Source organism: Hylobates moloch, unplaced genomic scaffold (assembly GCF_009828535.3).
Source record: "Hylobates moloch isolate HMO894 unplaced genomic scaffold, HMol_V3 SCAFFOLD_4, whole genome shotgun sequence".
Lineage (NCBI taxonomy): Eukaryota > Metazoa > Chordata > Mammalia > Primates > Hylobatidae > Hylobates > Hylobates moloch.
In genome coordinates this window covers 26,966,813-26,992,043 of record NW_026652279.1, presented here as the reverse complement: position 1 = coordinate 26,992,043, position 25,231 = coordinate 26,966,813, and the positions used below count along the sequence as shown (strand labels likewise).

General features: G+C 48.6%; 2 protein-coding genes across 4 annotated transcripts in view; both read right to left on the bottom strand.

The window, feature by feature from the left end:
* IL17RE (interleukin 17 receptor E) overlaps nucleotides 1–25,231 on the bottom strand; it is a 52,926-nt gene that overhangs the window by 1,375 nt on the left and 26,320 nt on the right. Inside the window, exons 3-18 of one of the 2 annotated variants that reach the window (XM_032149637.2) lie at nucleotides 12,791–12,913; nucleotides 11,907–12,105; nucleotides 11,559–11,574; nucleotides 10,818–10,937; nucleotides 8,521–8,618; nucleotides 8,117–8,276; nucleotides 7,882–8,021; nucleotides 6,688–6,756; nucleotides 5,712–5,778; nucleotides 3,964–4,139; nucleotides 3,830–3,877; nucleotides 3,704–3,749; nucleotides 3,407–3,561; nucleotides 994–1,062; nucleotides 418–469; nucleotides 240–338 (exon numbers count right to left, since the gene is read on the bottom strand). In XM_032149637.2, coding sequence (XP_032005528.1) covers nucleotides 240–338; nucleotides 418–469; nucleotides 994–1,062; nucleotides 3,407–3,561; nucleotides 3,704–3,749; nucleotides 3,830–3,877; nucleotides 3,964–4,139; nucleotides 5,712–5,778; nucleotides 6,688–6,756; nucleotides 7,882–8,021; nucleotides 8,117–8,276; nucleotides 8,521–8,618; nucleotides 10,818–10,937; nucleotides 11,559–11,574; nucleotides 11,907–12,105; nucleotides 12,791–12,885 — 1,609 coding nt within the window. In that variant the 5' untranslated portion in view covers nucleotides 12,886–12,913. Of the gene's footprint in view, nucleotides 1–239; nucleotides 339–417; nucleotides 470–993; nucleotides 1,063–3,406; nucleotides 3,562–3,703; nucleotides 3,750–3,829; nucleotides 3,878–3,963; nucleotides 4,140–5,711; nucleotides 5,779–6,687; nucleotides 6,757–7,881; nucleotides 8,022–8,116; nucleotides 8,277–8,520; nucleotides 8,619–10,817; nucleotides 10,938–11,558; nucleotides 11,575–11,906; nucleotides 12,106–12,281; nucleotides 12,359–12,790; nucleotides 12,914–25,231 lie in introns of those variants that run through there. The other variant, XM_058437235.1, reaches the window with a different exon arrangement.
* On the bottom strand, nucleotides 20,612–23,872 carry JAGN1 (jagunal homolog 1). 2 transcript variants are annotated; one of them, XM_032149680.2, is made up of 2 exons: nucleotides 23,664–23,872; nucleotides 20,612–21,559 (listed from the first exon to the last, which is right to left on the bottom strand). In XM_032149680.2, exons 1-2 carry the CDS (start codon nucleotides 23,750–23,752, stop codon nucleotides 21,097–21,099), a joined length of 552 nt encoding a protein of 183 aa, XP_032005571.1. In that variant the 5' UTR covers nucleotides 23,753–23,872; the 3' UTR covers nucleotides 20,612–21,096. The 2 variants fall into 2 exon arrangements, with proteins under 2 accessions (XP_032005571.1, XP_032005572.1); XM_032149681.2 differs by lacking the exon at nucleotides 23,664–23,872 and adding an exon at nucleotides 22,624–23,602.

The following is a 25,231-nucleotide window of genomic DNA, read 5'->3' as shown; positions in this document are numbered from 1 at the left end:
CGCAGGCTGGATTTCTGCCCCACTAGCCCTTTGTACAGAGACTCAGTACAGTGACAATCTGCTCAGAAGGCCCTTTGCCTTGCCTTAACCATTCCTGCTCACTTGGGGGCCTGAGGCTCCCTGTCTGAGTAACAGAGATTGGGTGCAGTGCCGAGAGCTCAGACCGGGGAGGGTGAGGGGGCAGCTAGTCTCGGAGCTGGGCAGGTCTGACTTCCCAGGTTACCCCCAGGTGAGCTTACCTGACTGTGGGCGCCGGCAGGTGAGGGCCAGAACAACACCCAGTAGGGTGAGGAGGGCCAGCAGTGCCAGGATCAAGAGCCCCAGGTGTCTGTAAGAGACTGAGTCAAGCAGGATGAGGCCAAGCCCAGTTCCTCAGTGCCCAGCCTCCCTCTTACCTCCCCCTCCCCAAGAACTCACCATCTGGACACAAGAGGTGCTTCCAGGCAAACTGGACATCTGACCGCCACACCTGAGGGCACAGAGCCCCCCACCCCTGTGAGCCAGGCATCTTCTCCTCCCGGGGAAGCTGAGTGAAGCATGGAGCTGGGGGAGAGGGGAGTCCCCACTGGCTAGGGAATTCTTCCCAGGTGGGTTTGTGTCTGCTCCAGCTGCTAGCCTGGCACAGAACAGGTCAATGGTGGCAAACTCAAGGGTGACAGGGGCCAAACTCGAAAAGTAAACTCAAAGTTGACCAGGGCTGCCGTGAGGACCTGGAGAGCACAGGCCCTGACTGAAACAATCAGACGGCACTGAGCTCCAGGCCACTGTCACCATGCCAGAATGTGGACACACGGCACTAGGTTTTTCTGATTTTTCAACAGAGGCCAGAAATCCAGCTTTGTTTATATATGTAAATGGTGGTAAGCAATTTCAATTTAAAACACTGTGCTGGCCAAACCAAACATTTCTGCAGAATGGATTTTCCACGGGTGGGTGCCACTAGGGGAGCAGATGCCAAGGCTCTGTATGTAGAGTGAGGGTAGGTTTCCTTACCAGGACACAGCACCCTGGCCTCAGGAAGGGAATGATGAGGTCTAGTGTCACTGGGCTTGAGCCCCGGGCCTGTAGAAACAAAGAGCAGAAAGGCTGTCCCCAGGGAGGTGAATCTGGCCCTGTCTGGCCTTGAGTCTTTGCCCCTGCTGTTCCTCCCCACCACACCCCCAATCCTACGAGGCTTAGGCCAAGTGCCACCTCTGACAAGAAGGCTTCCCCAGCCACTCTGGCTCCCACTGATCTTTCCCAGAGCTCAGCTCCTGCTGCAGTCAGATATTTGTCAACAGACAGACTCTGAGTGTGTCCTCTGTGCCAAGCCCTGAGGAAAGAAGGCAGGTGCGGACATTGTCTCTGTCCTCTAGCAGCTCACAAACCAGGAAGGCTGTCTCACTTTACTCTCCTGCACAGCTGAAGAGGTATCACAACATATCATTGAAAAGAATGTAAGTTTTAGGGTCAGCAGACCTGGGTTCAGGCTTAACTGTTGCCTTTGTAGTCCCTAGCTGTGTGGTCCTTGCATGGAGGCAGGTTACCTCTCTTTCCTAAGGCTCACTTTCCTCATTTTTATTTTAAATTTTTTATGTTTATTTATTTTTATTTATTTATTTTTTTTTTGAGACAGAGTCTTGCTCCATCGTGCAGGCTAGAGTGCACTGGTGCAATCTTGGCTCACTGCAACCTCCACCTCCTGGGTTCAAGCTATTCTCCTGCCTCAGCCTCCCAAGTAGCTGTGATTACAGGTGCACGCCACCATGCTCAGCTAATTTTTGTATTTTTAATAGAGACAGGTTTTGCCATGTTGGTGAGACTGGTCTCAAACTCCTGACCTCAGGTGATCTGCCCTCCTCAGCCTCCCAAAATGCTGGAATTACAGGCGTGAGCCACTGCGCCTGGCCTACTTTCTTCGTTTTTATATGGGGGATAATAATCTTTATTTTACTGGGTTATCGAGAGCATCAAGTGGGTATATGCACATGAATGTCTTTTTAAATAAACTGCAATGTATATTCATTTATTGGTAACAGCTATTATTAGTCTATGAAATCCTTAACTGTGTTATATACTTTTCTTGTATCTCCCAGAGCCTGCTACAGGGTAGGCACAATACATACTAAATTGGACAGAATTGTAATAAAAAACATTTTTTTTTTAGAGTCAGAGTCTTATGCTGTCACCCAGGCTGGAGTGCAGTGGCATGATCATAGCTCATTGCAGCCTTGGACTCCTGAGCTCACACAGTTCTCCCGCCTCAGCTGGGACTACAAGTGTGAGACACTGCACGTGGCCATCTTAAGCATGACTTGGTCTTTCATACTGTGTTGCTATCACCTGTCTGCTTGAGAGCCCTCATACAATGCAAAACAAACATATAAGCTGCAAGTGAGCATTTAAGAAATAACTGTTTGAAAGAGCTAGTCATGCTTAGTCAGCATGGTGCTGTGGTATTGAGGGTGTATTTGACTGTGGTTTTTATATCAGATACATGGAAGATAGTCTGATAAAGTGCTCCTAGTCACGTAACAGGTGAAATTTGTCAATAGTTTACAGCATTGTGCAGAGCCTGTCAGCTGCATGGGCTCTGCCTCCTAGGATAGATAACTTCCGCACAGGTGCCTCGTGGAGGCAGGAGAGTAGCGGTAGTGGACAGCTGGGTTCAAGGGAAGGCATCAATATAAATTGTTGTTCTGTTAGGCTAGAGCAGTGGTCCCCAACCTTTTTGGCACCAGGGACTGGTTTCATGGAAGAAAACTTTTACACAGAGGTTGAAGGGATTGGGGTTGGGGGGAATGGTTTCAGGATGAAACCACCTCAGATCATCAGGCATTAGATTCTCATAAGTAGCTCACAACCTAGATCCCTCGCATGCACAGTTCACAATAGGGTTTGCGCTCCTACAAGAATCTAATGCAGCCACTGGTCTGACAGGAGGCAGAGCTCAGGCAGTAATGCTTGCTCACCCTCCACTTGCCTCCTACTGTATGGCCTCGTTTCTCACAAGCCACAGACAGTTACTGGTCTGCAGCTCACGGATTGGGACCCCTGGGCTAGAGAACACCTGAATGTGGGAGGGCCAGTCCCTTGCCTCTGTTATTCCTGTAAATTCAGAAACTGAAAGGATTAGAAAATACTCCCTTAGCTTGCAGTGAGCCGAGATTGCGCCACTGCACTCCAGCCTGGGTGACAGAGCGAGACTGTGTCTCAAAAAAAAAGAAAAAAAAAGAAAATGCTCCCTTGAGGAACTTACTGTCAGCAAGTTAGCTGAACAGAGGCTGATCACGTAAATAAAGTAAACCAGATGGTAAAAGTCAGGGATTTGTTTGTTTCTACCTTCCCAGGGTCTATCTCAATGAGGTCACAAGGAAATTGAGGGCTGTGCTCTGAGCAATAGGACCTAGTGGGGGCGAGGCCATACCTGGCTGACAGTGTACACGGGGGGCACCAAAGTGTCCTGCCCCAAGCCTGGGCGGCTCCAGGCAGCACTGAAGGTGGCATGCATTCTTGAGGAGAAGTGAAGAATCAGCTGTTGGGCTTGGGTATCCATGCTCACATTCCAGGACGTGAGAGACCCTGTTTGGAGCGGGATGGGGGTGTTGATAGGAGTTGGGCTTCAGGTGATGAATTCAGGGCTGGGCTGGGGTTTAGCTTGGTCACAGTTGGGTGAAGATGAAATGGGGCAGGGGGTCCCAGCAGAGGTCACTTATTGGCTCACCAGTCTGGTGGGGGCATTCAACGTGGCTGCTGTTTCCAAAAGAGAACTGAGAAATACAGGAATGGCAGGTTAGCAAGCTCCAGGCAATACCCACTACGCCACATCTTTTCTTACCCACGGTTGTACCTTGAAGCAGAGCTGGGGGTGCAGGTCCACCTTCTCCAAAACATACCACTGTGGGAGGAGAGGAGAGTTCGTCAGAGAGAAAATTCCTGGGCCCCAGCCTTGCCCACCCTGGTCCTGGGGGAATCTGTCCTCACCCCATCTGACTCTCGAGCCGTGGCATTTGGGAGGTCTTTGCAAACGGTATGCCAGTCATGCCTCTGGCAGAGGGCAGCTTCCAGCTTCAGTGGGCAGCGGAGTGTCAGGGCCATGACCATCTGAGTGTGCTGGCTGTAGTCAGTGAAGTGCACTGACTTCCAGAAGTCCGAGCCATCTGGGCAGGTGGCAGGGTCAGTGGGTGAGGGTCAGCCCTGCTTCAGCCCCACCTTGCCACCCACATCCTGGGGGCAGCAGGAGATAATGTTTGTAAAAGTAACCAGCACTATTCCTGGCCTGAACAGGTACTAAATCAATGAGCATCCCTTTCATTATCTTTCTTTTCCTTTTCTTTTTTGAGACAGAATCTCACTCTGCTGCCCAGGCTGGAGTGCAGTGGTGCAATCTCCACTCACTGAAACCTCTTCATCCTGGGTTCAAGCGACTCTCATGCCTCAGTAGCTGGGATTACAGATGTGTGCCACCAAGCCCAGCTAATTTTTGTATTTTTAGTAGAGATGGGTTTTCACCATGTTGGCTAGGCTGGTCTCCTGACCTCGTGAACTCCTGACCTTGTGACCCACCCACCTCGGCCTCCCAAAGTGCTGGGATTACAAGTGTGAGCCACTACACCCAGCCCCTTTCATTACCTTTCTGTTTTTTGTTTTTTTTGAGACGGAGTTGCACTCTGTCACCCAGGCTGGAGTGCAGTGGTGCGATTTCGGCTCACTGCAAACTCTGCCTTCCGAGCTCAAGTGATTCTCCTGTCTTGATCCCCCGAGCAGCTGTGACTACAGGCGTGCAGCACCATGCCCGGCTAACTTTTTGTATTTTTAGTAGAGACAGGGTTTCACCATGTTGGCCAGGCTGGTCTCAAACTCCTGACCTCAGGTGATCTGCCTACTTTGGCCTCCCAAAGTGCTGGAATTACAGGCGTGAGCCATTGAGCCCACCCTCATTATCTTTCTATCCAGGGGTCTCTCTCCTCTCCTTCCCAGGCCTCCATTCTGACCAGGTCCTTGCTTCTCCCCAAACTCGAAATCTGCTTAGGGTCCTCTCAGAACCAGGAATGTCTTCCCCTCCTATCTCTCCTTTCTAAATCCTGCCCTTTTTCTGGCCCCAGCTCAGGTGCCACTCCCTCTGAGAGGCCTTCTCTGCTTATAATGGCCCTTCTTGTGCTTCTCCCTTTCCCGATTTCTTGCCGTACAGCCTAGTCCTTAACTATAACCCTGCCCTGTAAGTTCTGTAGGCTGCTTTATGCGAGTCACTTTTGTCTGAGTGTCCTGCCTCTCCTTGAGAACAGCAACATGCATACAGCACTTCAGATATCACCAGCCACTTTCATATGTAATATTTAACTCAGGCTTCACAAACGCTTTGAAGGCAGAGCAGGTATTGAGATTTTACAGATGAGGAAAGTGAGGCTCAGAGAAGAATAAGTGGCAGAGCTGGGATGGGAACTGGGTCTTCTGGCCCATCCTCTTAGGACACCGTCTCCTAGACCTCATATTTCTAAACTTCTCACAGTGCTGCAGTGCTCAGCGCTCTCTGATCTATTGGCAAGCTGACTGGTAGACTTGGCAGCCCTTTTCCCCCACTGACTCCAGGGAAAGTACCTGCATGCTTTCTGGGGGCTTCCCCCAGCACACTTGTGAAGTGCGGTGTGTGTGTGTGTGTGTACATGTGTATGTAGGAGACAGAAAGAGAAGGGGGATGTGTGTGCACAAGGGTGCATGTCAACAGCACTCACAGGCTTCTGGCCAGCTCTGGAAGGGACATTTTTTGCGCCTCACAGTGTCCTCTTGCAGGTAGGATGCCTAGGGGGACAGAGGAGCAGGTGAGGAGGGTCAGAGGAATGGCTTTTCCAATCTCACTCAGACCTAAAACTCATTCTGGCTTTACCTTACTGTGACACAAGCTGCCTGAGCTGGCCAGGCACCGAGCAGGATGGGGCAATGTGGGGTGGGGTCAAGGGTGGGGAGGAACTCCAGAGCATAGGAGAGGGATAAGCAAGTGAGGGGCTAACTCCTCTTCCTCCTAAAGAGAACTATCCCCAGAAAGAAGGAAATCCTGAGGTCACATTCCTCAGCTTTGGTCTTCTCTGGCCTCCACTCTCAGCCATCCCCAAGGCACACAGTGCTCTGTGTTGGCTCCTGACTCTGGAATGCCCACATGCCCACCTGCTGTCCATGCTGGCAATTGCTCGTGGCTCTAGGTCTCTGCCATTACCCTCCCTTAGGTCTTCCAGGTGACAATTTCCCTTGCCTTTTCTGTCTAGTCCAAAGAAAACTTTCTGCTATGTTCCTTAGACTTGTAAAGAGAGAAGGAGGACTGCCACAGAGGCCTAGAGGGGACAAGACTTCTGGGGGCATATGGAATCCTGCAGTGGCCATGCACACACTCCTTCCTCGACTCCTCAGAATACACAGCGATGACAGCTGCCTATTCTGGCTCTGTGGGCTGAGGCCAGATCTGGGCCAGGGAAAGCTGGGTTTGGATGGGACTGAGGTTGGAATCACCCTAAGAAGGTCCAATGTTCAGCAGCACCCTTCCATCTCTGACCCCATGTGTGGCTCACAGCCAAGCTGGCGCCGGTCTTCCTAAGCATGCCAGTAACACTCAGTCCTTTTTAAACCCCATTTACTGGAGATATACTTGACCAACCGTGCTAACTTGGGGGCTTAGGAGCAGAGCCATGGACAGCCCACACCTTTTCCCTTGCTCACCTCTATGCACAGACAGGGCAGAAGGAATTCATAAGGCAGCTCTACAGTGTGGCCCCCAGACACAATTTTCTGTGGATGAAACAGCAAAGGAAGACAAAAGATGCCTGAGAAAGAGCATGGGCACATAGACAAGGGCAGAACAGTGCTGGGATCTTGGCCAACACACCCTGTTTTTCCTCTAATATGAGATACCTCTTCTCCTGATAAGTCTCTCAAAGGTTGTCTGTGTAGTAATCTAATCATTAGCTCTAGGTGCTCTAGGTGGAGTTGGGGGGAAGGAGACAGGGAATACATTCCTTTACTGAGGCCCTACTATATGCTAGGGAGCGTGGTGGGTGCTAGAAGTATTAAATCAATTAACTCCATGCTAGCATCACAGTAATCTTATGAGGTATCCTCACTGTTATAAAAATGATGAGCTGAGGGCCTCAGGGGTTCAGCAGCAGTCCCTGCAAATGCTACCAACTGTATACAATGGCATCCATGACAAAGGGAGGTTGAGGTGGGATGTTGGGGCCCAGGTTGGGAGAATGGGGGACATATCATTCTCTGAGTAGCAGGAACAAAAGTAGGGAGATGGAAGGGTACCAAGAGAGATGTGATCATTTTGTTATGTTCTCAGGCGGTACAACCTCTTAGGGTAGCTGAAAAGACTTTTTAAATTTTTAATTAACAATTCTTTTTTCTTACTTGTCACTAACTTGAAGCTCAAGAAAAGGCTTCTTAATGCCTGAATCACACTGAGGATCCTCTCATTGGGGGTAAATACCATACTAATTTCTCTGCTAATTCATGGTCATTCATGGCTGCTCCAGGTCTCTGCCTGCCTTTCCTGTTCTTCCAGGTGACAAGGCCCTCTGCCTTTTCTGTCTAGTCCAAAGAAGTCTTTCTATAATTTTTTTTTTTTTTTTTTTTTTTTTTTTAGCAGCAGGGTTTCACTATGTTGCCAAGCTGGTTTTATCCTCCTGGCTTCAAGCAATCCTCCTGCTTTGGCCTCTCAAAGTGCTGGGACCACAGGTGTGAGCCACCATGCCACGCCCAAAGAAGTCTTAATGATAGACCCTTCAGCTTGTAAGGAGGTCTTGGACAGTTACCATCCCTCTCTGGGCCTCAGTTTCCTCATTTGTACAATGGGTGGCCTCTTTTGTTAGCACTGTGTGATCGGGCTTTTTAAAGGGGGACGACACGCCCTACCTGGATATCGTAGGGACTGCTCAGCTCTTCACACTCCAGTGCCCACTGGTGACAAAGACGCACACTGACCTCGGGGCCTGAAGGTATGGTCACCCGAATAGCCCGGGCTTCGGGCAGCAAATCAAAAGAGAACTCGGGCCCTGGGGAGAGGAAGGACTCAGTGGCCTTGTCTCTTGGCCTTAGCACCGGTACCACCACTCAGCTGAACCTATCTCCTGTTGTACCCAGTGCCCACCTCTGTGCCTTTGTGAGTCCAATCTGGGAAGACTTTCCCATGCCTCTGGATCCGAAGGTTGGGTCCTTTTAGAGCGAAGTCCCTTGTGGGAGATGTCTGGGGAGGGGATGGAAATGTGATGGCTCTTCTCAGACAAGTGACGACTAGGCAGCAGCTTCCTCTAAAGGCAGAGAACAAGGTGGGCCTCAGACCAGAAATCAGGAAACCTGGCTTCTGTTTCTGCCTCTGGAACCTGAGGTACTGCAGGCAAGTTGCTCAAACTCTTTTGGCCTCCCTAGCTGTGTAATAGACAGAATACTTCATCTCCACACTTTCTGTCTCACATGGCTGGAGAACCAAATGAGAGGCCAGAAAGCAAAGGTCTGTGGGGCATGGGGTAGGGCTGGAACTGACAGGGAGAGTACCTGAGCAGGTGCTGGCATCTTGTGTCTCCTACAGAACTTGAATGTGGAAGACTTTTTGGATTTCTGCACCAGGAAGTGGAAGAAGCCCCACTGAAGACCTGTGTGGGGGGGGCATACTTACTGTCTAGCCAACATTACCCCCTCCCCTACCTGGAGATGTGGCCCAGTGTTAGACAGTAAGTCATTTTATTTTATTTTATTTATTTATTTATTCTGAGACGGAGTTTTGCTCTTTGTTGCCCAGGCTGGAGTGCAATGGCGCGATCTCGGCTCACTGCAGCCTCTGCCTCCCGAGTTCAAGTGATTCTCCTGCCTCAGCCTCCCGAGTAGCTGGGATTACAGGCATGCACCACCATGCCCAGCTAATTTTGTATTTTTAGTGGAGACACGGTTTCTCCGTGTTGGTCAGGCTGGTCTCGAACTCCCAACCTCAGGTGATCTGCCCGCCTCGGCCTCTCAAAGCACTGGGATTACAGGCATGAGCCACCGTGCCCGACCTGATAGTAAGTCATTTTAAATCAAGGAGGGTAAGGATGTCAAGCTTCTTTAATCTTGAAAATTATGATGCAATCAAGAAAGGATTAATTTTTTAAGCAGAGAAAAAGCTATATATACAAAGACATTCATTTTAGCACTCTTTAATTTTTATTTTTTTGGAGACAGAGCCTTGCTCTGTCACCCAGGCTGGAGTGCAGCGGCGTGATCTTGGCTCACTGCAATCTCCGCCTCCCGGCTTCAAGCGATTCTCCTGCCTCAGCCCCCCGAGTAGCTGGGATTACAGGCACCTGCCACCACGCCCAGCTAATTTTTTGTATTTTTAGTAGAGACAGGGTTTCACCATGTTAGCCAGGATGGTCTCGATCTCCTGATCTCGTGATCCGCCCGCCTCGGCCTCCCAAAGTGCTGGGATTACAGGCGTGACCCACCATGCCAGCCCCCGCCTCTCTCTCTTTTCTTTCTTTCTTTCCTTCCTTTCCTTCCTTCCTTCCTTTCTTGACAGGGTTTTGCTCTGTCACACAGGCTGGAGTGCAGTGGCACAATCACTGCTCACTACAGTCTTGAACTCTTGGGCTTAAGCAATCCTCTCACCTCAGCCTCCTGAGTAGCTGGGATTACAGGCATGCACCATCACACCTGGCCTCCTGGCTAATTTTTGTATTTTTAGTAGAGATGGGGTTTCACCATGTTGGCCAGGCTGGTCTCAAACTCCTGACCTCAGGTGATCTGCCCGCCTCGGCCTCCCAAAGTACTGGGATTACAGGCATAAGCCACTGCGCCCAGCCCTGTAGCATTATTTCTAACAGCAAACAATTAGAAAAATTAGACACTGCCAATTCTTTTTTTTTTTGAGATAGGGTCTCACACTGTGGTCCAGGCTGGAGTGCAGTGGCGCTATCTTAACTCACTGCAACCTCTGCCTTCTGAATTCAGGTGATCCTCCCACCTCAGCTTCCCAAGTAGCTGGGACTTCAGGTGTGCATCACCACATCCAGCTAATTTTTGTATTTTTTTGTAGAGATGGGGTTTTGCCATGTTGGCCAGGCTGGTCTCAAACTCCTGGACTCAAGCGATCTACCCACTGTGGCCTCCCAGAGTGCTGGGATTACAGGTCACCATCATACCTGGCCAGAAACTGCCAATTCTCTTTTTTTTTTTTTTTTGGAGACAGAGTTTTGCTCTTGTTGCCCAGGCTGGAGTGCAATGGCATGATCTCGGCTCACTGCAACCTCCGCCTCCTGGGTTCAAGTGATTCTCCTGCCTCAGCCTCCTGAGCAGCTGGGATTACAGGTGCCTGCCACCACGCCCTGCTAATTTTTTGTATTTTTAGTAGAGACGGCGTTTCACCATGTTGGCCAGGCTGGTCTCGAACTCCTGACCTCAGGTGATCAGCCTGCCTCAGCCTCCCAAAGTGTTGGGATTACAGGCATAAGCCACCACGCCTGGCCTAGAAACTGCCAATTCTTAAGCAATGTAAGGGCATTTAGTATGTACCAGGCACTGAGCTGAGCAATTAAAATATAGAGTAAGAAAGAAGATCCTGCTTTACAAATAGATGGTAATAACAATAAATCCATAGCTTTTAATTCCAAGAATCTCAGCGAAAAAAATACCTTCATAAAATTGTACAATTGTATTCATGAATATCAGTCATAGCGTGCTATTTTAGGATAATCCAAGTCCCAGTTGAGGTTAAAACAAGACAAATATCTGTTCTAGTAAGTCCCACTTGCTCAGCCTAGGTGGTCCCTCAAAATGTTCTCTTCACTGAGAATGGCCCAAGGGGCTGTTTCTCATACCTGAGCGACCTGACAGCAGATGCTGGCACAAACAGCGGGAACAGTGCCAGACTCGCACACACCAAGGCTTTGTGGAGAAGAGGGCCCACCAGGTGCTGCAAGGGATATGGGCAGAACTTCCTGGGAAAGATGGAAGGGAAAGCAAATGATAGGATCTAAGAAGGTCCCTCCTACCTCAGACAAGCTGGATTTGAGGCCAAGCTCTGTCACTTACATCCTGGAAGTATGACTTTTGGGGTTACAGGACCTGTCTAAGGATCAGATTCCTCATTCATAAAGCAGGTCTGTTATAAAAATCAAAATAGTAGTGCATGGGAAAATGTCTTGTGAAGTAGAACATACTATAAAATAGGAAGGATTATTGTATTGCTGATAGAAGTGAGGGATCAGTTAAGGGGAGGAACCAACACATATGGAGCACCTGGAGATTTACCCATGTCTCTCATCTAATCCTCCCTACAGCTCAGAAGCAACACTGCCTTTAGTGTACAATCATTTCTACTATGCTACTACCCCTCAGAAACTGAGGGTCAGTTGGAGAGGTTAGGTGCACAGTCTGAGGCCACACGGGAGTCTGGCAGAACTGCAATGTGAATCCAGGCTTGTCATGATTCCAAACTTTTTCCTTGATATTGTGCTACTTCCCGGGTTGGGAACCGAAAATTAGAACGGAGGGCTTGCTGGGCATCTGGAAAAATAGTGGGCATGGGGAGGAGCAATGGGGCAGGAAATGCGACTCACCAGTGAAACTGTCATCCTGAGGCACAGGGCCCAGTAGGGAAAAGAAAGGAGAGAGCTATTATTAGGAGAGACTCCCATAAGGAGCATTCCTGGGGTCTTTGCTTCAAATCAGCGAATTCTGAGCCCCATAGCTAATAGCCCATACCCTCTGGCTCTTATCTTCCCAGCTCCACCCTGTCTAGGCCCTCAGCACAAAGGACTTTGGCTACCCCTTTCAGACTATGTAGAGGACACATCAAAGCTGCCACCAGAGCACAGGGACTGCGGAGGTAGCACAGGGCAGGCAGGGGAGTGGGGAGCTTTATGACTGTGCCAGGCAGGTGTCCCTACCTGGCAGCGGCACCTTACCGTGTAGGAGGCCAGAGGACAGCGGGTGTTCCAGTAGGGCAGGTGGGGACAGCCAATCCCAGCAGAGTCAGATAGGTCGATGACTACCAGGAAGAGAGGCAGGAGCAGGGCTGCCGTTCTGGAGCTCCCCATGGGCTTCTGCGCAATTAGGGCTCCCGGAACATGGCTGCATGGCCTGAAGGTGGGTGGCAGGGCCTTGCTGTGCAGCAGCACAGAACACAGTACCAGCAGGAGCCCTCGCCCCAGCCTGCCCTGGCCCCGCCCTGCCCGAAAGCTCCTCCTTGATCCCAACCAGCTAGCCAGGCCACATTCCTTCCCCTCCAAGTGGAGGGACTGAGGAAAGCTTGTGCCCCCAGAAACCCTACTGCCCCCCACCTGAAAGACAAGGGGCTCCTGCTGTGGCTGAGAAGTAACAGGAAAGGGGCTAGCATCAGGTTGGGGGATGCACCCATTTCTTAGCCCCTCCTACTCCTGAAACACACTGCAGACCTGACCCACCCATCAGCACACTCTGGAACTTGTGTCTCCCACAGACATGTGCTTCACCCCCTCACTTAGAGAATTAGTCGAGCTCTTAAGCACTACTCAGCACTGGGTGCTGGAGATACAGAGGTGACTGAGGCACCATTTAGAGTGGGGAAGAAAAAAAGCACTCTAGGATGCACATGAAGCCCATATGTACCCTGGCTTCCCACCTGGTTAACTCTCAGGACTATAGCCGAGTTCTCTCTACCCATGAGCCAGGTCCAGCTCTTCTAGGCAAAGGGCTCCATACCAAAGGGGCCTCTAACTTCAAGGACCCACTAGTCAGTACAGCCTGCTCAGGAAGCCCCAGAGCTCATAGCTGAGCCCTGGAGCAGAGGGAGCGGGCCCCACGCACTGACCTGGTTTCCTGTGGTTTCCGGTGCTGGAGAAAGGCTGACGAGGCTCCATCTTTGTGGGAACCCTCCCCATCATCCCACAGCTTCCTCCCCTTCATGGAGCATTTGAGCAGCTTCAGCCCTCACCTTGGTAACACACACATTGGAAAGAAAGTTTGGGGCACACCTTCCAGGTCAAGGCATCTTTTTTTTTTGTTTGAGACCGAGTCTTGATCTATCACCCAGGCTGGAGTGCCGTGGCGCAATCTCTGCTCACTGCCACCTCCACCTGCTGGGTTCAAGCGATTCTCTTGCCTTAGCCTCCCGAGTAGCTGGGAGTACAGGCACCTGCCCCATGCCTGGCTAATTTTTGTATTTTAGTAGAGACGGGGTTTCATCATATTGGCCAGGCTGGTCTCGAACTCCTGACCATGTGATCCACCCACCTCGGCCTCCTAAGTGCTGGGATTACAAGCGTGAGCCACTGCGCCCGGCCAAGGCATCTTGAGATTGTTATTGTCCTCCTGCAACTCAATCTAGACCACCTTTCAGTGGCCTAACCACAGCCTGCTTTCGGCCAATTCTATTCCTGTCTTTAGGTTCATTGTCTGAAGGCTGCATCCTACATTATCCAAAAGTACCCTCTAGCTTTTTGAGTTCATGAAAAGATAAAAACTCCTATTCTTTATGTTTCTCCAAGCCTAGCAGTAGATATTATGAAGTATGTGCTGTGTAATTGAATAAATGTCACAACCTCCGCCTCCTGGGTTCAAGTGATTCTTGAACTCTTGCCTTAGCCTCCTGAGTAGCTGGGATTACAGCTGTGCACCACTATGCCCGGCTAATTTTTGTATTTTTAGTAGAGACAGGGTTTTGCCACGTTGGCCAGGCTGGTCTTGAACTCTTGGCCTCAAGTGATCCATCTGCTTCAACCTTCCAAAGTGCTAGGATTATGGGCATGAGCCACTCTGCCTAGTCCCAATTCTCTATCATCCTATGGTCTTCCCTCACACAGCCTCATCTTCCTCTGCTCTTGGAACCCAAAAAGGTCTGCCTGACACAGACCCTAACACAGTGTGCCTTTTGGCCTTGAAGCCCATCTCTGCAAACAAAACAGTAAGATCTGAAAGAAGGAAAGGGTGGTCTGGCCATACTAAGAATAGGTTAGAAAGCCTTCCCCCAAATTCTACCTAACTCACAGTGGTTTAGAGCTATATAAATAATGGGGTTTTTTTCTTTTCTTTTTTTTTTTTTTTTTGAGACAGAGTCTCACTCTATCACCCAAGCTGGAGGACACTGGCACAATCACCACTTACTGCAACCTCAACCTCCTGGACTCAAGTGAATCCTCCCTTCACAGGCACACACCATTTTGCCTGGCGACATACACGGTCTGGCCATGGTGCTCAGGCTGGTCTCAAACTCCTGGCCTCTAGCAGTTATCCTGCCTCAGCTTCCCCAGGTGCTGGGATTACAGGTGTGAGCCACTGCGCCTGGCCAATAATGAGTTTTCTTTTTTTTTTTGAGACGGAGTCTCACTCTGTTGCTCAGGCTGGAGTGCAGTGGGCCCAGGCTGGAGTGCAGTGGTGCGATCTTGGCTCACTGCAAGCTCCGCCTCCCAGGTTCATGCCATTCTCCTGTCTCAGCCTCCCGAGCAGCTGGGACTACAGGCGCCCGCCACCTCACCCGGCTCATTTTTTGTATTTTTAGTAGAGACGAGGTTTCACCATGTTAGCCAGGATGGTCTCAATCTGCTGACCTTGTGATCCGCCCTTCTCGGCCTCCCAAAGTGCTGGGATTACAGGCGTGAGCCACCGCGCCCGGCCCAATAATGAGTTTTCTAATGCTGGAGGCATGAAGTGAGAAACTTGGCTCTATTCCAAAACAATCCTTCTTCTTTACCCTTATCTTCTGATCTCTCACAGAGAAAATATTGGTTAATTGCTTCTGGTTAAGGTATGGGAGGAGAAGCAGAAAAAAAATGGAGATAAGAAGGAAGAGAGGAAGGAAAAAAGGAAGGAAGGAAAGAGGGAAGGAAGGAGGAGGGAAGAAAGGGAGGGAGGGAGGGAGGGAGGAAAGAAGGGAGGCAGGGAGGGAAGAAGGGAGGGAAGAAGGGAGGAAAGAAGGAGGGAGGAAGAGAGGAAGGGAGGGAGGAAGAGAGGAAGGGAGGGAAGGAGGATGGGAGGAGAGAAGAGAGGGAACGAGGGAAGACAGGGAAGAAAAACAGCATTCCAGGACCCGCTGGAAAAGTAAAAGGAATAAAGATGAGGAAGAAAGGGGGAAAAGGAAAAGAAGGTGTGCATTTTATTTACTGTCTTGCTGGTTTACTTATTTATTGTAGAGACTGTTCCAAAAAGTATTTAAGGTAAGAAGCACAGGGGTGAATTCTGGCACAACCTAAGGAGGGGGAGGGATGGGATCAACATTTGCTGAAATCCTACTATCAGGCTCTGAGTCACGCATTTTGCCCAATTTATTTTATTTGTACTACAACCCTTGAGTTCACAGTCTTATTACCCCATTTTACAGACTGCAAAACACTCAGGAAGATTAGGTGAAGTCCAAGCACACACACCTAAGAGCTGAAGTCAGCCCCTCACTTGCTGATCTCTCTCCTACGCTTACGCTCTGGAGTTCCTCCCCACCCTTGCCCCCACCCCACATCGCCCCCTCCTGCTCGGTGCCTGGCCAGCTCAGGCAGCTTGCATCACAGTAAAGTAAAGCCAGAAAGAGTTTTAGGTCTGAGATTGGAAAAGTCATTCCTCTGACCCCTCCCCACCTGCTCCCGTCTCTCCAGGCATCCTACCTGCAAGAGGACGCTGTGAGAGGCAAAAACTGTCCCTTCCAGAGCTGGCAGGAAGCCTGTGAGTGCTGCTGACCTGCACCTTGTGCACACACATCCCCTTTCTCTGTCTCATAGACACATATGCACACACACACACTAAACTTCACACCTGAGCTGGGGGAAGCCCCCAGAAGGCATGCAGGTACTTTCCCTGGAGTCAGTGGGAGAAAAGGGCTGCCAAGTCTACCAGTCAGCTTGCCAATAGATCAGAGAGCGCTGAGCACCACAGCACTGTGAGTTCAGAAATATGAGGCCTAGGAGATGGTGTCCTAAGAGGATGGGCCAGAAGACCTGGGTTCCCCTCCCTGCCAATTATTCCTCTCTGAGCCTCACTTTTCTCCTCTGGGGACTTACTGCTATGTCTTCTTGGCCTTTTCTGCCAGAACACACTACTTGGGGAGATCAGAGGGTTTCTGGACCCTGTAGTTCACAGAAGGTACTAAACTTAGCAGTGTGATACAATTGGCAGGGTTAACAATGTAAAGAAAGAAATGAAATTGTTGGAAAGAAAGGAAAGTAGATCTTATAATAATGAGTTACCAGTGGTTAGACTTGTAGGAGAGTTGGGATTGTTTGGCAAGTGTCAACAAGGGAGGAGTAACTGTGGCTGGAATAGGAGGTGGCCAATTGGAGTAAAGGCAACAAAGGTGTGTTGTACGGCTTCAGCACAGAGGCCCTGTCTTCTTGGCAGGTGGCTAAGGCCTGTCTCATCTGTGGTTTGTGTCAAAATGAGCTGACCAAGACTTCACGATTAATGATTAATAGCCTTTACTTGGGGACAAAGCCAGGAGCTCAGGAAGTCCTGACAGGCCCCTGCACATGCTTAGTTTAGAGTGCACTGTAGGGACCTTGGGCAGCCATTTTTCTTGTCACCGCCTTATCTGTGCATGAACTCTGGTCAGACCATGGAGCAGTAGCTCCAGGTTCTTCCTGTAATGGCCAATTCCTAACGTCTACTGGGGCAACTCTGCTCACTGATAGGGAACCCTGGGCAGGAAGGCCCACCAATTAGATCAATGTACACCAACAGTGGGCAAGTATCCCTTCTTTACATCTGCTCTTACAGAAGCATCAACCTCCAGAATTCTGAGGCAAGAAATTATTGCTGAGAGGTAGAGACTCCCAATCTCAGTGAGGAAGCCAACACTGCTCATCAAGGGAAGGCATTCTGTTACTTATTAAACCCCTACTATGTAGCCTGTTCATACATATTATCTAAACCTCACAACAATCCTGGGGGTAGCTAAAATGATGCCCATGTGTCAGATCAAGAACAGAGGCTCAGGTTTCTTGCACAAGGCAAAAGTTAGTATAATGCCTGGCTGGAATTCCCACCTATGTCTGTCTAATATAAGAAACTGTTGGCTGGGCATGGTGGCTCATGCCTGTAATCCTAGCACTTTGGGAGGCCAAGGTGGGTAGATCACTTGAGGTCAGGAGTTCGAGACCAGCCTGGCCAACATGGTGAGACCCTGTCTCTACAAAAATACAAAAATTAACTGGGTGTGAACAGAGGTTGCAGTGAGCTGAGATTGCACCATTGCACTGCAGCCTAGGCGACAGACTGAGTTTCAAAAAAAAAAAGTGTTCATTCCATTATACCACATTGCCTTTCTAATGTCCTGGATGATCTCTAATCATTCCTTCAACTCCTATATTCTCTAGTCCTGTAAAGATTAGGAAATAAATAACCATCTTTCACATTTATATAATGATACATAGTTCATAAAGCACCTTCACAATATTTCAACTTTTTTTTTTTGAGACAGAGTCTCATTCTGTCGCTCAGGCTGGAGTGTGGTGGTGCGATCTCGGCTCATCGCAACCTTTGCCTCCTGGGTTCAAGCGATTCTCCTGCCTCAGCCTCCTGAGTAGCTGGAATTACAGGCACCCACCACCATGCCCATTTGTATTTTTAGTGTAGATGGGGTTTCACCACGTTGGCTAGACTGGTCTCAAACTCCTGACCTCAAGTGATTCGCCTGCCTCGGCCTCCCAAAGTGCTGAGATTACAGGTATGAGCCACTGCGCCCGGCCACCTTATTTGATGTTTAAAACAATCTGTGGGCCGGGTGCGGTGGCTCACGCCTGTAATCCCAGCACTTTGGGAGGCCGAGGCGGGTGGATCACGAGGTCAGGAGATCAAGACCATCCTAGCTAACACAGCGAAACCCCGTCTCTACTAAAAACACAAAAAATTAGCCAGGTGTGGTCGCGGGTGCCTGTAGTCCCAGCTATTCGGGAGGCTGAGGCGGGAGAATGGCGTGAACCTGGGAAGCGGAGTTTGCAGTGACCCAAGATTGCGCCACTGCACTCCAGCCTAGGCGACAGAGCGAAACTCCATCTCAAAAAAAAATAAAAAAAAATAAAAAAATAAAACAATCTGTGAAATAGGGAGGGTTGATTTTAGTCCTATGATTGGTAGGTGCATTGGTACTTGAACATATCTTCTGATTCAAATAATGTTATTTCTACTAAACCAAGATTCAACAAGGGAATCTTGTTTGCTTCAGGGAACACTACAACCATTAGGCAGGAAAAGGTGATAGGAAAGGTCCACAAAAGCAAAATTCCAACAACCTAACAAGCAGAAAACTAACATAAACCAAATGGTTTTGGTTTGTTTGCATTGTTGACAATAATTTTCATAATGGGTCTCTGATGGTACTCTTAAGTCCATAAAGTACCATTCCAATAACCAAAGAAATTTCAAACTATTTGCATCCCAGTTTTTAAAAAATGAGCAATCTGTGTCTGGTGCACATACTAACTCCATTATCCATATATTTCCATCTACTACTGCTCTCCAAATTCTATCTCTACTTCAGTTTGGTTCTATCCTCTGTGAAATACACCCTGACTTTAGTTTACAATAATTCTGTCAACAATTGCATGTGAGGCTGGGCACAGTAACTCACATCTGTAATCCCAGCACTTTGGGAGGCCAAGGCAGGATGATCACCTGAGGTCAGGAGTTCAAGACCAGTCTGGCCAACATAGTGAGACCCTGTCTCTATTAAGAATACAAAAATTAGCCAGGCATGGTGTCCCACGCCTGTAATCCCAGCTACTCAGGAGGCTGAGGCAGGAGAATCGCTTGAACCTGGGAGGCAAAGTTGCAATGAGCCCAGATCGAGCCACTGCACTTCAGCCTAGGGAACAGCGCAAGACTCTGTCTCAAAAAAAAAAAAAAAAAAATTAGGCCAGGCACGGTGGCAGGCACCTGTAATCCCGGCTACTAGGGAGGCTGAAGCAAGAGAAACGCTTGAACCCGGGAGGCGGAGGTTGTAGTGAGCCGAGATCATGCCACTGCACTCCAGCCTGGGTGACAGAGTAAGACTTTGTCTCAAAAAAAAAAAAAAAAATAAAAAGAATTGCATGTTTTTCACACCTCTTGCGCAGTACCTAAAAGCAGTAAAATAAGAACTCGAAGAAAGAATTCATGTTCCTTGAAGGAACCAGAAAGCTCAAGAACTACCATGTTAACTGGGCCTTAAAGGATAATTAATAAAGCAGTATAAAAATAGAAAAGGGATATTTTTAAGCAAAGGAAACTGGGAAACCATGAAACCTACATGGGGATCCCTAAGAGGTTTAGTTGACTAAGACAGCATGAGACTGGGAGTATTGGGAGATAATGCACGACTGGTGGATTGGGACTTTGGAAACCTCAGAGCTTAAGGCATTTAAGTTGCACTAAAGATCATACTAGGGATTAATGATCATGGAACAGATGATCCAGAGCTGTACTCTTGGTATACTCACTTGAACAAAGGGATGCAGGAAGAGGAATGGGTAAGAGGCAGAAAGACGAAGGTATGTTTGGGACATAGTTATTTTGAATCTAAAGGAAGAGGTTTCAGAGTTGTAAGTACTGCCAGCCAGGCACGATGGCTCACACCTGTAATACAAGCACTTTGAGAGGCTGAGGCAGGAGAATCGCTTGAGCCTGGTAGGTAGAGGTAAGCCAAGATGGTGCTACTGCACTCCAACTTGGGTGAGGGGAATGAAACCCCGCCTTAAAAAAAAAAAAAAGGCTGGGCATGGTGGCTCATGCCTATAATCACAGCAATTTGGGAGGTTGAGGAGGGCGGATCATGAGGTCAGGAGATCGACAGCATCCTGGCTAACATGATGAAACCCTGTCTCTAAGAAAAATACAAAAAAATTAGCCGGGCGTGGTGGTGGGCGCCTGTAGTCCCAGCTACTTGGGAGGCTGAGGCAGGAGAATGGCATGAACCCGGGAGGCGGGGCTTGCAGTGAGCCGAGCTAGCGCCACTGCACTCCAGCCTGGGTGACTGAGCAAGACTCCATCTCAATTAAAAAAAAAAAAAAAAAAAAAAGTGACTCAGTAATGACTAAGTACATACACAATGTTTATAGAACAAAATAATGACTACAACTCTGGAGAGGGCAGAGCTCTGCAGTTACAGTTCTGGGCATCACCCAGAGACAATAAAATCAAGTGCAAAGAGACACATCATCTTTCATGCAATCAATACTGTGTCAGAATTTTAGATGTGAAAGGGCCTTTAATCACAAATCTCTCCCTTCCTGTTTTTAATGTACTTGCTCCACATCATATTATGTTCACTGTTTCACATGAATAACAAGTTTCTACTAGATTGTAAATCCCTATAAACAGAGGTACTTTAAAATTCTTTTAGATGCCATTATACAGTAGTAGACTCAAAACTGATACTCAGTTAACACTGAATAATAAATGTGAATATCCAACTAAAAGAAGAGCCTAAAACCTAAGCTAGATAAATGAGAATGGACTATTTCATAGATGGAGAGATTAAATGTCTGGCCCATAGTTCTTACCAATCAGCTGTAGGTTAGAACTATGACTTAGGTTCCCCATACCCAGTCTACTTCTCTATGGTCACTGCTAGGTTTCTCAAGGAGCTTCTACCCATCATCTCCTAGTGTCTAAGACCACACCTTTCAAGCAACACACCTTTCACACTCTATCAAGCCCCAAACACAAAGCACAGTGTGGGCAGGGCCATCTTTATTGAGGTTTTTAATTAAAATGCTTTGCAGAAGACACCACAGCCTGCCAAGGGAGCAGCTTCCCAAATGTTTCCTGACCCATGACCTAGAGATGAAGTAATTTGATTTATTCCCTATTTCCTTCAGTCTCAATGGCTAAGGGGTAATGGATGGAAATGGGGAGAATGACTGAGTGGAGGCAAGGATGAAGCTCATTCTTAAAGAAAAACCTCAAAGTTCAACTTCAAACAGCTGAAGTTTGTTTCATAGCCGTTGGTCACCCAGTTCTAGCCAACCAGGAATAAATTATAGTTTTGCCACCTCAGCAGATGGCAACAGGAGCTTTCCAGAACTTTGGCCTGGTCTGCATCAGGTACCAACATCACAGCTGCTAAAATCACCAGAAGGGATTTTAGGACCGCTGTACTACTGTCCTTTCATTCAATGGGAAATCCAGGCTTCACCCCAAAGAGCAGTCCATCAGGCTTCATTTATGCTTCTTCTCTTGTGTGCTGGTGAACCAAGAGTCTAGAAGCTTCTTGCTGTAGTACAACTGCCAGGCATGCACTTGGACTGCCAACACCAACACCAGATACATGACGGAAACGGCAGAAAAACCAAAGAGGAAACGGTAGGCCTTGCCATGGCGGTAGAGCTGCTGTGCAGCAGGGAACATCTCCATGCTGCCGTAAATGAGTGGAGCGATGGAAAAGAGTCCCATGCTGATCATGGAGAGCACCAGGTAGCTAATGTTATTGCGGGGAAAGGAGAGAAGGCCCAAGAGAGAGGGCAAAATGCTCAGCAAATACGGGTATTCCCACTGATAGGGCATGGCCACCTGATCATGTGACAAGAGCCTCAGGTGTCCCACGCTCATCTTGGCAACCAGCAGCAGCCATACGACCAGATGTACGTAGATCAGCTTCTTGATTTCATACTTCAGGGTCACACTGTGGGGCAGAGCAGAGGGAGAAGTATCTTTCAAATTTTTCTTACCACCAACTATATGCCAGGCAACTGTACTGGACACTGGGATACAAATTTGAATAAAACAGCCTAGAAGCCAGGCACAAAGAACAGAGGAGGAAAAAGTAATTAGAAAATGAAGTGAAAAAGTTCTAGTAAAGTATGTTCCCAGATATATGGGATCACAGGAAGGAGGAATCAACTCTGCCTGGCATGGAATGTCAGAGATGGCTATCTAGAGGCAGGTGATATCTGAACTAGGCTCAGGAATGAGTGAAGATGGGCATCCCATGCAGGAGCATGCAGGCAAAAAGGCCCAAGTATCTGTGTTCCAGGAAAGCAAGTGGTTACGTGTGGCAGGAACATATCGTTAGCGGGAGAGAGGTAGTGGGATATGAATCGCAAAGACTATGAGAGTTAAAGGCAGAAGAGGCTGGGCATGGTGGCTCACAACTCTAATCCAAGCACTTTGGTAGGCTGAAGCAGGAGGACTGCTTGAGCTCAGGAGTTTGAGACCAGCCTGGCAACAAAATGAGACCCCATCTCTATAAAAAAAAATAACAATACTAACAATAAAAAGGCAGGGCCTGGTGCGGTGGCTCACGCCTGTAATCTCAGCACTTTGGGGGGCCGAGGCGGGCTAATCACGAGGTCAGGAGATCGAGACCATCCTGGCTGACACCGTGAAACCCCGCCTCTACTAAAAATACAAAAAAAATTAGCCGGGCATGGTGGCAGGCGCCTGTAGTCCCAGCTACTCGGAAGGCTGAGGCTGAGAATGGCGTGAACCCGGGAGGCGGAGCTTACAAGTGAGCTGAGATCGCGCCACTGCACTCCAGCCTGGGCGACAGAGCGCGACTCCGTCTCAAAAATAAATAAATTAATAAAAAAAATAATAAGGCAGAAGGGTAGCTCAGAGCTGTGTTTAGCAAGAGGACTCTGCACCATAGGATTAAAGCCTGAAGGGAGAAGGTATTGGCAGAGAGGAAAAGTACTCAGGCTGCCCATACTTCTCCAGCTAGATTTTTCATCCAAAGGAAGTACATACTTATCTTATTCCTCTAATTCTCTCACGTCCCAGATGTATCCTCCTCATATCCCTAAGGGCAATGTTTCTACTCTGGGCTGGCATGAAAACACCTGCTTAAGTTGTGAGGCCCCCCTTCAGCCGGGGCCTCGAGATGTGAAAGAAATGAGAGTTCAAAGAGCTTGTCATTCTTCAAAACTCTGGAAAGAAAGATGTGAAGAACATCCTGGGAGAGGTCAATGGATTTAAGGAAGTAAAAATTTTAAAATTTTTATTTAAAATATTTATTGTAGAAAATGTGGAAAGGTTGAAAAAAAAAAAAACAGTCTCCCCTAGACTTCAAGCTCCATGAAGGCAGGGAAGTTTTTTTTTTTTTTTTTTTTAATAAAATTGTTCATTGAAGGTATAACGTGCATACAAAGACCATGTCTGCTTTTGCTCACTATTATAACCTAGTGTCTGGCAGTGTATGATATTTGGAAGCTCAGTATTTGTCGAACTAGTAATCGAATGTAGAAATACCCCTTACGTGGGAGTGTTTATAAAATTCATTTTAGGCAAGGCATCCTTAGGAAAGGCTGCCTTTTACTGTCTATATCCCCCCAAACGGCCCAAAATATAACATCTACCAAATAATACGTGATAGGCCTTATGCTACTTTCTTTACACGAATTACTGATTAATCTTTCACCAAAACCTAAAAGGTAGATTATTCTCTCCCTCTACAGACGAGGAAGGTGAGGCTCAAATTATAAATTCGGTTTCGAAGGTGATACAGCGGGGCCAGCATCGACGTGACTCGGGAGCCCACGCAGGGCGGCAGCCCACGCGGGGCTGGATCCCCTCAAGGCACCGGGCAGATTGAGGGGTGGAGCTCGCGGGGGCCACGGGGCTTTCCAGGATGGGGGACAGGCCTGAAGCCGTCACGGGAGGAGGGGACTTGGCAGGTGAGCCGGGGCTGGCTGGGGAGCAAGACCCTGAGGCCGGGCGGACGTCGCCTCCGAAGCCCCGCAGGCTCCAGCAGGGGAGAAAGCCTCCGCGCTTCTCGCCTCACTTCATACCTCATCTGGTAGTGCATGGCGACGCGCTCCCGGTGCTGAAAGTCGCTGCCGTCGGTGCCGGCCGCTCGCGGGCCTGCTCGAGACGCCATTGTGCCTGCCCAGAACCCCTGAAACCCTCACGCAGACCTGGTACCGCAACGACAGCGCCAAACGACCCAAGGACCCTATTTGCGCCGCCGCAGCCGCGCGGCTCTGTGAAGAGAACTTCCGGCCCCTCTGTCTCTGGAGGACCGACTCTGTGGTCGCCCCTCTCCGCGCAAGCGCCCTCGTTCCCTCTCGCCCCCGCCCAGCCCAGCCCCGCCTCCCGTGGAGCGCGCAGGAAATTAATCCCCAGCCTCTTTTGCTGGCGCCCAGAGGCCTCTTGAACGCTTTTACTTTCTTAAGACATAGTATCAGTTTAGGATACCTCTGTCCACACTTTAAAGAGGGGGAAACTGATACATTCTGTGACTTTCCCTGGAGCACACATCATTCACACAGTCTCATGCCTTTAATCCCAGCACTTTGGGAGGCCGAGGTGGGTGGATCACTTGATGTTAGGAGTTCAAGACCAGCCTGAACAACATGGTGAAATCCCGTCTCTACTAAAAATACAAAAATTAGCCGGGTGTGGTGGCGGGTTCCTGTAATCCCAGCTACTTGGGTGGCTGAGGCAGGAGAATCGCTTGAGCCAGGGAGGCAGGGGTTGCAGTAAGTGGAGATTGTGCCACTGCATTCCAGCCTGGGGGACAGAGTGCAGAGTGAGACTCTGTCTCAAAATAAGTTTCTCACATTTAATCACTGCAAAGAGAAAAAGGGAACCTCTCAGGAAATCTGGCTTGTCCCCCTTAACCAAATAGTTAATTTGATCAAAAATGAGATAAACTGATATCTTGTGCCTCTTTTAATAGACTGAGGATACAGCATCACTTCTATGATGTTTCTGCCAAAAATACCTAACTGAATCTAATCATGAAGAAATTACATAAATCCAGACGGAGGGACATTCTAGAAGAGAGCTGGACTGTACTCTTCAAAAATGTCAAGGCCATGAAAGAAAAATTATTTCCAAATAAACTTTATCTGTAGAGACAAAGTAGAATGACCATTGCCAGAAGCTTGAGGGGTGGACAGAGAATGGGGAGTTAGTGTTTAATTGGTACAGAGCTTCAGTTTGGGAAGATGAAAAAAGTTCTAGAGATGGATGGTGGTGCTGACTGCACAACTATATGTATGTGCTTAATGCCACTGAACTGTACACTTAAAAATGATTAACATAGTAAGTTTTATGTTATGTGCATTTTACCACAATAACAAAATACTAAGCAAAACTTTAAAGAAAGATGTTATCCGAATAAAGAAAAAAAGAAAGAAAAAAGCATGTATAGTGAGCATCCACTATGCACCAGGATGCTCTGCTATGACCTGGGGACACAGAAGTAAACATGGTCCATTTCCCCTGAGGAATGACAGCCCAGTCAGGGGAAGAACTTGTACCCATGAAGCTAAGAAATACAAGAAAACACAAGAGGCTGAGGGAGGAAAAATGAGGTCTCTCTCCCTGACCTGGAGGGTTAGGAAAGTCTCTC